The sequence below is a fragment of the Rhodnius prolixus genome, unplaced genomic scaffold (assembly GCF_049639745.1).
Source record: "Rhodnius prolixus isolate KJV_2025 unplaced genomic scaffold, Rpr scaffold_5, whole genome shotgun sequence".
In the NCBI taxonomy this organism is placed as follows: domain Eukaryota; kingdom Metazoa; phylum Arthropoda; class Insecta; order Hemiptera; family Reduviidae; genus Rhodnius; species Rhodnius prolixus.
The window spans coordinates 177510-190501 of NW_027411624.1; the positions used below are offsets into that span (position 1 = coordinate 177510).

At 35.5% G+C, this 12992-nt stretch overlaps 1 protein-coding gene across 3 annotated transcripts in view; it reads left to right on the plus strand.

Annotated features, from left to right (window-relative positions):
* The window catches only part of gus (splA/ryanodine receptor domain and SOCS box containing gustavus), an 84069-nt gene that overhangs the window by 9853 nt on the left and 61224 nt on the right, over positions 1–12992 (plus strand). For 2 of the 3 annotated variants that reach the window (XR_012460729.1, XM_074135588.1), the window contains exon 1: positions 8369–8647. Coding sequence is in view for 1 of the 3 variants with exons in the window: in XM_074135588.1 (XP_073991689.1) it covers positions 8457–8647 (191 nt within the window). In the remaining 2 variants the exon portion in view is untranslated. Of the gene's footprint in view, positions 1–5338; positions 5439–8368; positions 8648–12992 lie in introns of those variants that run through there. The other variant, XM_074135591.1, reaches the window with a different exon arrangement.

Consider the following 12992-nt stretch of genomic DNA (forward strand, 5'->3'; position numbering starts at 1 on the left):
TGTCCTTCTGAAATTGATTTATTTCTGATTTTAATAACGTGTTTTTTGTAAAATCATCAAAATTTTAAGCTGATACTGACTGCTAGTGATTGGATCAAAGTGTTGAATATATCATAACATTTGACAGCAGCTAGATTAGTAATTTCGTAAAATTATAATAATAATGTATCTCAGGAAAGGGATTAGCTATGCGGTTAGCGTATTGGATTCCCACGCGAAGGTCCCGGGTTCGAATCTAGCTGCTGACCCTTAGATTTTATCTTCCTAGGAGCTTCTTACAGCTCACTGTCCGGTGATAGACAGTGTCGTCTATAACGTGAGAACACTGTCCGGAGGCCGACAGTTCACTGAAAAAAGCTCCGGGCGCCAATAACCTTAGATGTTGACGCGCCTTAAATAAAAAAAATAATAATAGTAATGAGGGAAGGGATTAGCTATGAGGTTAGCATACTGGACTCCCACGCGGAGGTCCCGGGTTCGAATCCAGCAGCTGACCCTTAGATTTTCTCTTCCTAGGAGCTTCTTACAGCTCACTGTCCGGTGATGGACAGTGTTGTCTGTAACGAGAGAACACTGTCCGGAGGCCGGCAGTGCACTGGAAAAAGCTCCGGGCGCTAATGACCTCAGCTGTTGATGCGCCAAAAAAAAAAAAAAAAAAAAATAGTAATGTATCTCCTCACTTTTTATTTTATACTTCACACATCATTTTCACACGCCTGTTTGCGACTTTTTGTTGATGTTTCAAATTAACTTCTCGAATATAGAACATTATCTTCAGAATTTATTGTGAAAATTAGTGCTCTTGGGCACAGCCTTAGCGAACTTCGGCCCACGTCTCCAAAAGTAATGATCTGCTATTGAAAACGATTAACACTGTCTAAAAGGATGAAGAATTGTGCAACTAGGTTTGTTCGAAGTTATTTGCAACTGACAGCTGCAGTTGAGTTTGCAGGGCACATGTGTCTGATATTTTCCCCTCCTATCTTACAGTTGAGTAGGCCATCTTAGCTTCTGAGGGTTGCAATCAAGCTGTAACTCCAAACTTTGGAAAGGCGGCCATTATGAAGGCTCACATTGAGCCTCACCAATGTGACAATTCTACAAGTAGCCTCACATTGTGAAACCACCGATCTCATCCGCCGAAGAAAGAAAAATACCCTTTCCCTATTTATTACTTCCTACAGTCTCACTTACGCTTCAGGCTCCTGCTCGAACTCATGTTTTCCTTAATATAGTTAATGTAAGAATCTAAACAATTGGCTGGCGAAATTATTACGTTCTTTTGTCCTCAATTTTAGTAATTTCAGATGTTTATTTGTTAATTGAGTTTAAATTTCTCTTTTCTTGTAGCCTTACCTTCCTTGAAAACTGAATAAAATTCTTCTCCTTATAATTTTTAGAAGAAAACCGCTTCCGAGATGAAATGTCTCTTGAACGATTTCTTTGTTTACGTACCTGCATAGCAATAAAAAATCCGTTGCTTTTATGAAAGAAGATATTGAGGCGTGTTCTGCAACAGCTTGTTTAGTTAACCTAATTAAAATTTACGTACTTATTAAAAAATACGTACTTATTTTTATTAAAAAATCAGACGAGATTTAGGAGGATGTACGACAAGAACTTTGATAATTATATAATAAGAAAAAGATGTGGGTTTTCTCATCAGTTATTTTATTTCCTCTAATGTTTTCCCTTTTTAACATTTATTTTAAAAATTTTACAATAATAAAAACATTAAACTATGTAAAGATGAACATATGAACTAATTGTAGCAGTTGCCCTGGCAGTCAAGAGATAGCGTAACATTCTCTTCTTATTGAGTTAGTACACTTAGGAACCACTAGATAGTGCGCCAGTTGCATTTTCAACAGATATGTCTAACATTGTTGTCTGTTTGTTACATATTTAAATTAATCTCATACTTATTTGTAATTGAATTTTGTGAATGTAAAAAACCTTTTACAGTCACAAAATTTTATATTTGATGTGGAAATTTTTTTTTGCAATGTGGCCAGAATCTTTTTTTCGCGGATGGTATATTTGACTCTTAAGTTGCCATTTGTGCCCTCATCTGGACTTCAGTACTATTGGGGAAATAAAACCGTTCTAATTGAGTCGCTTCATAATTCAAACTATGACGATTCACTAACAGATTTGTTAGATAATTTCTTAATACTTTTTAACATTGAGTTTCAACGGAAAATACTCAATCCTGTCAAGACAGCACATTGTAATGGTCTATGTTTGAGTATAAAAAAATATATCTACATCTAATTACTGCAGTACTAATCGCTAACCTGTACTTTCAAACCAGTGATTTCAGCAAAACCTCTGTTCTCCATCTTTTTGCGATTGCCTGGAAAATGATTCCACCTATTTTTAAAACTGCATTGTGTCATTGTTATTAGAAATATTTTCCCTGGGAAATTTATTTTAGGCTCCCCTCTAGGTACTTGCAAATTAATAATGAAACATTGCTCCAGAATTTTTTTCTATTGCTTTGCTTCTGATCTTCAATAACCAGAACAGACTATACGAGTATAGTGATAACTTTAATTTCCTTGATGCTAGAAAACGAGTGGAGGGCAATGGAGCTGACACAAAATCTGTGGAAGTGAAAAGCACTTCACATAGTTTATCTTAAATTCCTGGAAATGAGCTCTACGCAAATAGTTTGAGAGATGATTTTTATTTTCTCTTAGGTGAGAAAAATATTGCGATTTTAAATTACTAATTTGGAGTTCTCGCCGAAGCTATCTGTTGGTAGACCTGGGAGCCCAAGAAGTGGTTTTTGCTTTCTTATTAGTTAAGGAAGGTATTGTGACCATACAATTGTTAATTTGAGTTCTTATATAAAATATCAGTTCCAAGGCCTTCTTTTAACATTTGAATCTCTTCCTTTCTCTCTCGACGATTTTCTATAAACTTAGTTTCTTTACTGAGATTACCATCAAAAAAATCTTCAACTTTTATTAAAACCATTTCTCGATGAAAATTATTTTTAGAATTTTACTGAGGGATAATGGCGGGTTTGCTTCCTTTAAGGTGCTTTTCTCTCTATGTGTACGCTTTTACGAACTGCTTATTGTCAGTAAAAAATGAGTGTACTTCAAAATTCGTAGGTTGCAAGAATGTCGACAATTACAGTAAGAGTAGATCGTTTGGATATTCACTTCAAATATTGTTCAGTCTGACAGTTGTTAGGAAAGGTTGACGGCTCTTACTTTCGAGTCTTTACACTGTTTTGAATTCAACCATGTTATCTCGGCCGCTGTGAGTACTCCCATCCAGTGGGAGGACCGCCAGATCTTTAACGTCGTTACTTGATTCGGTTTAATGCCAGTTTCAGCTAGAAAAGTAAATTATTTAATTGGCCCCAGCCACCGTATGTACTCGTTTCCCTGTAGTCAGAACCATTCGTATAATGTTTAACCACATCTTCCGGTGTCTATCACGGATCATGGTGAACGCGAGAAATCGCGGTTCATGTATTAGATCTTACTTCTTTAGGTGTTTTTAAAATCGCTCCAAAGCCATTATTGTTCAGCTTTTACTTTAAAAAAAAAAAGTTCGTTGGATGGCGCTTTTAAATCAGGTATTTGAATGATGATGTAAGAAAGGCGGAGAGTCTTTCCTGTACGCTAAATAATCTAAAAAGTTTTCCTTCTATTTAATGTTGAAAAGCTGTTTTCTGCTTCGGAAGTGGCATCAACATCTCAGGTTATTGGCGCCCGGAGCTTTTTTCAATGCACTGCCGGCCTCCGGACAGTGTTCTCTCGTTACAGACAACACTGCCCCATCACCGGATTGGGTGGGGCAATTGATATTTTGTTAACATTTCTATTAGCTTCTCTCAAAGTTTCCCTTAGATGGTTTGTTTTTATGGAAATTGTACATACTAATGGTCTCGGACATTCTAATCGAGTATTCAATAAGGAATGCCCTTCTAATCCTAGGTCCTAACTTTTTAAAATTAAAATTTCCATTTGTATTTCTTTAAATCTTGACCTATGTTCTAGTTACCAGAGCATAATGAAACACACACAAACTAACAAGTGTGGTGAAATTGTCAACAAATAAGGTTTTCTTGTACCAGAAATATTAAATTTTTTGTAATTGCCAAAAACAATGACGGCCCTGAGACTGCTGGAATTTTATTGAAATTCAGTTTCATATGGTGCTGACCAGCAGAATGAAGAAATGATTTAACCATTTAAGATATAAGAGAAGGGATTCAGTCTCCAAGACGACAAAAATATAAGTGGTAAGGATTCAGTCTCCGAGACGACAAAAATATAAATGGTAAATGTGGGGTGCATAGACGCGTGCATCACACTAGAGGTTAATGGAGACACGCCTGCGCAGAGTAGACAGTGCAACCAGTATTGATCTCTTGTTGAGGGAAGACGCCTACTCCATCACTCACAGCCATCTTCTGGCTGCAAGTTTACACCTCTAATCTTACATCTCTCTCCACGCATTTCGCCACCATCTTCACTTAGCTGCACTTTTTTTGGGGGCCATCACAAAATTTCTTGCTCTAATTCCCTCCAACTAGTTGGTGGAATCAACTTTTACTAATAAGCAAACAACATGAAGAAAGTTTAGCAGATACTATAGAAAATCCTTTCTGTTGAGTCCCTATTCTGGTTGTCAAGTTGTAAGAAGTGGTTATAGCGAAATGGTATCAGTGAATGTTAGAACAGTCGGCGATCTTTCTTATTTGAGATATTTCCTACGAATTCATTCATTCATTCATACAAACAGACTGATGCATTTCTTGATTCTTCAGAGGAGATCTCAATATATGTTTCCGGTCCATTTGGAAAATATAACCCCCACCTATTCTATAAAAAAGGTTTGGAAATGAACTGGTATTTTCTAATGAGTGGATTGTTTTTGTTTTGGATTTAGTTTTTAATTATAATCTCGGTTGTGTTTGCAACATGCAACAACCAATCATTATTAGACTGTAGAGGTGTAATATGTAAGTAAAACGTAAGGATTCTGGAAGTCAAAGGAGGATTCGAGAGTGAAGACATGTATTCGTCGACTTCCAGAGTCAATCAATTAGTAGAGTGAGAGGCCTTCTTGCCAATTTGTTCAAGACCGTCTCCAACCTAATCCCATTAATTTAAAAAAAGCCAAGAACTTCATCAGATTCTCACTCAGTGTTTTCATCCATTTCATATAAAACCGAAATAAATACTTTACTCCCATATTTTTATCTCTTTAATTGTATTTATTTCGTTATTTATTTATGATTTATTTGTTTATATCAAATAAGTGTATTGCCTGTCTGTTGTGTCGCTTTATAAGAATACTTTTTTTCTAATAGATGTGCATCAGTTGGGACAGTGGGTTTTGTGCAGTGGTGTGTAAGTGCAGTGGGACTTCCGGCTGCAATGCATTCTCTAACATCGCAGAAAATCATTAAGGTAGGATAAGATTATTTTTTAAATTTGCAATTTATAACTATGATATTTCTTTTGCTAATTTTGTTCACTTTTAAAACTAGCGCTAAGAATTTAATTAAAAGAAAAAAAAGACATATTTCTCATTATTCTGAAAAAAAAAAAAAAATTCTCAATTCTTAATGCTTTTGCAATTTTTGTCCCTTCTTTAATGTTGGGTTACCTTAAATGTACAGCGCAATTTAAATCATTAAAGCAAAACTATCTACTTCAGTTTCACTCCAACAATGATTGAATGAGTGATACAGGTGGTGAGACTTACAATTACTAATTATTTGCTAAATCACGCACAATGAGAGGCTGAGTGTAAAATTATCACCAAAGTAAATGCGAAGTAAAAACTATTTAATTAATAATTACAAAAACATAGTTATAAATACGCAGAATGATCGGTAAATTCCTACAACAAAATAACACATCACCTCACACAGAAGCTGTTCCTGTGACTTGAGATAAGTTATGAATTATCTCATTTTAAACAACTATAACGGAACTACCAGGTTTTGAGAGATTCACAATGAGAGTCCTGTAGGACAGCTTGTGGGATAGTGGCAGCGATAAGCTTTTTAATTTCCACATGTACATAATGTATATTAAGAATATGAGATATTTTTCACATTTTAACTCTTTCTTTTGAACTTTTGAACCAAGTCTGAAAATCTAACAATATCTTCTGGAAAAATTATTTACAAAATATGACAAGAGGATGGAAACAGCCCTGGTTAGCAGCGCTTGCTTTCTTACTGTCTGACCATCGCAGCCCGTAAAAAGCCTGAGCCACTACAGTTTTCCATTCCTCACGGCCGTTCTGCAAACCACGGAGGCCAATGGTTTCCAAGTCTTCCTCTACAATTCTCAGGCATCTCAGCTTTGCTTTACCTCGGGGCCTTCTCCCACCAAATTATATATATATATAATTTAACAGAAAGTGTGTAAAAATGAAGGGGAATAAGCGTACCCATGGTGGAGCTTTTTTAAAATAGTTGCAGCAGACCTATTACAATTATTATGATTATAAGATCGATTTGATTCTGATTAATCGTGCGGATTACTTATCACAGTATTTATCCTTTGTGATCGTTAAATATTGAATATTATGGATTTATATTCACGAGAATTCGGTATTTTCTAAGATTCATTTGTAATTATACACCAAATTTATTGTCTTCTTCGTGGCCGAGATAGTGACATTATCTTATATTTTAACAGTTTTCATTGAAATAGATATATAAAAAAGAAAAGCGTATTTCTTTAAAATATTTGTTATATACTAATTAATAGAATATTTTTTAAAATAATAATTTACTTAAGTGGTAATTGAAATGGAGATTATGTGTTCGTATAGAGAATTTAACGGGATAAAAATGAGGAATTTTGGTAGTGAGTAGTTAATATTGAAACATTAAATGTAATCAACAATAACTTTGTATGTAAATGCGCACAAAATTATGCATATTTTAATGGCTTCTAGCCATGGGGAAAGAAACGAAATTTACTTACTTATTGTGCTACATAATTAAGCAAAAATAAAACACCGTTAATTTTAAGACAGATGCTTGTAGCCGAAGCATGTTTTTTCTCCCTGATTAATCTGTCAGCATCTTACACTTTACTAAAATCTACTCAGAATAAAGCATAGAGGTTTTGTTTTATCGGAATAAATGAACTATACAATACTAATGGATTATTCAGTCAGGATTTAACAGATCTAAATCTACATTTTTCTTCAGGTAAGATATTTATTCAAGGGGCACCACTCCAGCAACCTATTATTTATTCTAGAAGTGCACAGTTGCAATAGTATTAACCTCTGGACAATTCCTCTAAGTTATTGTGAATCTATATTATAGCCTTATTTTTATTATAAGAGTGTTAAAATAACTGAATGACTTGGTCTTGACCAAGGAACATTTTTAGTAGTTAAAATTTTATTGAAGAAGTTTAGAAGGGAATGTTGTTGCTTTTCTGGATAAAGCCAACTAGCCTCACCTCGGGACTACTCTTCAATCTACACTGCTGGAGATGTAAATTTAATTTTAATGAAAAAGATGATGCCTAGCGCTTGGAGAATACAAAAATATTGGCCGGATTTCAAAAGGAATTCCCAGATTAGCAAGCAGAATAATTCGAAAATATTTTCACTTCACACTCGAACTAATATTCTTATTTCTAATTCGAGCGGATTCTGATTTTGGACGAGTTGAATCAATTTCCTATTTAAACAGAAATGATGCCATGAAAAAACTAAGGACAAATTGAAAATGCACAACTGTGTTGGTGCAATCCTCCATCTAATCCAGACTTAAGGTACTTTCTGATGCTCTAGTGAATATTATTTATACATATATTATATAGTTTGCTAGGTTTTTTAAAAAAGATAATAATAATATCATTAACGAAATTAATTATGAAATTCAATAAAACTATTTTAACTTCTATTGAAGGCGATATCTGGCCAAAATTACGGGCTCATATTTTAATGCAGATATCAACTCTTTTACGGAACTTGGAAGAGGAAGGCTCCTCTAGATGTAAACAATTTGTGAAATCAAGTTTCCCATTTAAATGAAAATAAAAATTCTTCCAAACTGCTTATTGCCGCCCGGAAGTTTGCAAACACAAACATACGTAGCTTTAGAGTGGAAATATTTATTTTAAAGCGCAAAGTAAATTGTTTGAAGCAATTAATGTTTATGAATCCTCTAATTTATTTGAGATATTAGTTAAATTACTTAAGAATTGAAGGAATCGTTGAGAGTTGTTCATTCTTGTTAGTTGATTCAGATGAATTGAAAGACTTCGGTGGACGGTTTTGCCCATCATTAACGTACAAGGTTGTGTCAGAGATTGTTTGGCAGGGGAGGTATAGTGGGATAGTTGGAAGATTAGTAGTCTGTAGTGCGTACGACGTGTGGTAGGGAGCCAGTGGCGCGCCTGCGCGGGCCCAAATGGGGGTCGTCGGCCAGGGCGGGTACGACAGTCATGCCAGTACCTGCGACTCAGTACCTTCCGCACTGGTTCGCTCAACATCAACTCCAACAGCACAACAGCCACTTGCAGCAGGTGGCCGCTCTCGCCGCCTCAGCGCACCGTCTACCGCTGGTGTCGCATGTATACTGCTGGACCTTGCTGCCCCCGGCCAGACTGCAGCGCCAACTCGCCATGGAGACAAGGTATATTTCTCTTGTGAGACTCTCAAAAGATGTTTCATCAACCTTGACAAATAAATGCCATTCTCTCAGTCTAACTAATTTAATCACCTTTCAACGTTTGCTTTCGGATCGTTAAACTAGTAGGCATCTGCGCACTCTTTTTGCGAGGGGCGACGCCCCAATATTCCTCTGCCTTATTTCTCTTTTGGTTTGTTCAATTGAAGCATTTAGACATGATATTTGCATATTGCTTCCAAAACCATATATTTTCTGAGAAATTTTGCCTATGGTTTTTTTCAACGAGTAATAAGTGTACCCAATCTTCATTGCGATAGTTGCTTGGCCGATGTGACTTTTTTCACCACTGAAGTCCTGTGTGGTTTACACACTCTCCCTACGGTCTCGGGGTCTTTAGAGACACATTCTTCAGTTTTGAACCTGTTACTAATTATTTGTTAGATGTAGTTTCTATTCAGCTAGAAAAAGATACCAAGTTCACCGCCCTATAACCTTGTCCGTCCATTCTCTGGACTGCCTTGAAATAAATTTTTATTTCCAAAAATTGGCCACATAAATGAGTGGGAGGACCGTACATTAGAGGTACATAAAGGTCCTTAAAAGGAAGCCCCCCCTCACTCACAGTAGTGCTCCTAGAGAACTGTACACAATAAAAGTAGCATACCTTCATAATGATCTCATGAAACAAATGTAGAAAAGTGAACTAGAATTCATTTTGTGGAAGGTTATGCTACCTTCTTTGTTCTTGAAAATTCTAGTATTAGTAACAAGAGATCACTTTCCGGTAATACACTGAAAAAAACTCCGGGTGCCAATGGCCTCAGATGTTGGCACGCCTTAATTATAATATTAGTGCTTTATTTCACATTTTTGTTAATACATACAGATGTATGGAAATAAATAAATACACTAAGAAGTGGACTTAAGTCCGTCTGCGAAGTTGACTTTTCTAATAAATATTTTCAAAAAGAAAATGAAAAGAGAATAAACTTCCAAAAACACAAAAGAATTAGAAACTTTTAAAACTTATCTGATATGATGAAGTCGGCCCCTGTGCAATGCTTAAGATAATCATCGACAAAATCTGGTTTCAAAGCTGCAACGGCATCATCACAACTTGGCTGGGGGCAGCGCCCACATCATCCAGCGAAAAAAGTAGTGATTTGATTTTACCCCGGATTGGTGCGCATCTTAGTGAATCGCTCGTAGAGCTACCTTCGAACTAGGTGTAACATATTTCCCTGTTGTATTGCGTTAGACCTGTTAAGAGGACCCACCTCAAAGTCTGTTTACTTTTCTTAGGTAAATTTACCTCCTCGGATATTTTGGACGGGTTGTTGGAAACGCGTCCTGCCACTTTTAGGCACCCCGCAAGCCTTTCTCGACAGGTGACCTCCTAAGTCGTCTTTGCTTCTTGGGAGCCTTCTTGTTTTGTGTACTTGATTCTAATTTTGAATCGCGTCCACCTAGAAAATTACGATATACCCAGCCCCTTATCTAGCGTCTAGCATTTTCGCCTTAAGGCTAGTTCAGTTCTGAGACTATATAATATTTATTTACAATGGCAATTATCCATTTGGATGTTTGAAGGTTTGAAGATTATAGTTATCTCTGATTACTGAAGGCAGATTTCTCTTTACTGATTTCCTGCAAATCACTAGGAATACTCTTCCGACTTCGTCGTGGTAATGAATCATGGTGCTGCTTCTGTTAAAGCTTTCCTCTTCGCCTCTTCTTTCCCTCTCATTCACTCTGTCTCCTGATTCCAAGAAAGTCTCTTTGAGCACCTTGATTCTTCCTCCACCCGTTCAAACCATTTACTCCTTCAAATGTTAGTGCGACATCTTCCCTTGCACCCTTTTCCCAACATAAAAGAAACTCATTAAAAATTTCCCAAAGATAATCAAACTCACCCTCCATTAAAAAAGTTTCATTCAGTGAAAAAACAACTTTTAACATAGTTCAAAAATGTCTCCTTTTTCCATCTCATTTCTAAAAATCCATTCACATTATAACCCAACGCAGAACAAAAATGTCTCCTTTTTCCATCTCATTTCTAAAAATCCATTCACATTATAACCCAACGCAGAACAAAAATGTCTCCTTTTTCCATCTCATTTCTAAAAATCCATTCACATTATAACCCAACGCAGAACAAAAATGTCTCCTTTTTCCATCTCATTTTTAAAAATCCATTCACATTATAACCCAACGCAGAACAAAAATGTCTCCTTTTTCCATCTCATTTCTAAAAATCCATTCACATTATAACCCAACGCAGAACAAAAATGTCTCCTTTTTCCATCTCATTTCTAAAAATCCATTCACATTATAACCCAACGCAGAACAAAAATGTCTCCTTTTTCCATCTCATTTCTAAAAATCCATTCACATTATAACCCAACGCAGAACAAAAATGTCTCCTTTTTCCATCTCATTTCTAAAAATCCATTCACATTATAACCCAACGCAGAACAAAAATGTCTCCTTTTTCCATCTCATTTCTAAAAATCCATTCACATTATAACCCAACGCAGAACAAAAATGTCTCCTTTTTCCATCTCATTTTTAAAAATCCATTCACATTATAACCCAACGCAGAACAAAAATGTCTCCTTTTTCCATCTCATTTTTAAAAATCCATTCACATTATAACCCAACGCAGAACAAAAATGTCTCCTTTTTCCATCTCATTTCTAAAAATCCATTCACATTATAACCCAACGCAGAACAAAAATGTCTCCTTTTTCCATCTCATTTCTAAAAATCCATTCACATTATAACCCAACGCAGAACAAAAATGTCTCCTTTTTCCATCTCATTTCTAAAAATCCATTCACATTATAACCCAACGCAGAACAAAAATGTCTCCTTTTTCCATCTCATTTCTAAAAATCCATTCACATTATAACCCAACGCAGAACAAAAATGTCTCCTTTTTCCATCTCATTTCTAAAAATCCATTCACATTATAACCCAACGCAGAACAAAAATGTCTCCTTTTTCCATCTCATTTCTAAAAATCCATTCACATTATAACCCAACGCAGAACAAAAATGTCTCCTTTTTCCATCTCATTTCTAAAAATCCATTCACATTATAACCCAACGCAGAACAAAAATGTCTCCTTTTTCCATCTCATTTCTAAAAATCCATTCACATTATAACCCAACGCAGAACAAAAATGTCTCCTTTTTCCATCTCATTTCTAAAAATCCATTCACATTATAACCCAACGCAGAACAAAAATGTCTCCTTTTTCCATCTCATTTCTAAAAATCCATTCACATTATAACCCAACGCAGAACAAAAATGTCTCCTTTTTCCATCTCATTTCTAAAAATCCATTCACATTATAACCCAACGCAGAACAAAAATGTCTCCTTTTTCCATCTCATTTCTAAAAATCCATTCACATTATAACCCAACGCAGAACAAAAATGTCTCCTTTTTCCATCTCATTTCTAAAAATCCATTCACATTATAACCCAACGCAGAACAAAAATGTCTCCTTTTTCCATCTCATTTCTAAAAATCCATTCACATTATAACCCAACGCAGAACAAAAATGTCTCCTTTTTCCATCTCATTTCTAAAAATCCATTCACATTATAACCCAACGCAGAACAAAAATGTCTCCTTTTTCCATCTCATTTCTAAAAATCCATTCACATTATAACCCAACGCAGAACAAAAATGTCTCCTTTTTCCATCTCATTTCTAAAAATCCATTCACATTATAACCCAACGCAGAACAAAAATGTCTCCTTTTTCCATCTCATTTCTAAAAATCCATTCACATTATAACCCAACGCAGAACAAAAATGTCTCCTTTTTCCATCTCATTTCTAAAAATCCATTCACATTATAACCCAACGCAGAACAAAAATGTCTCCTTTTTCCATCTCATTTCTAAAAATCCATTCACATTATAACCCAACGCAGAACAAAAATGTCTCCTTTTTCCATCTCATTTCTAAAAATCCATTCACATTATAACCCAACGCAGAACAAAAATGTCTCCTTTTTCCATCTCATTTCTAAAAATCCATTCACATTATAACCCAACGCAGAACAAAAATGTCTCCTTTTTCCATCTCATTTCTAAAAATCCATTCACATTATAACCCAACGCAGAACAAAAATGTCTCCTTTTTCCATCTCATTTCTAAAAATCCATTCACATTATAACCCAACGCAGAACAAAAATGTCTCCTTTTTCCATCTCATTTCTAAAAATCCATTCACATTATAACCCAACGCAGAACAAAAATGTCTCCTTTTTCCATCTCATTTCTAAAAATCCATTCACATTATAACCCAACGCAGAACAAAAATGTCTCCTTTT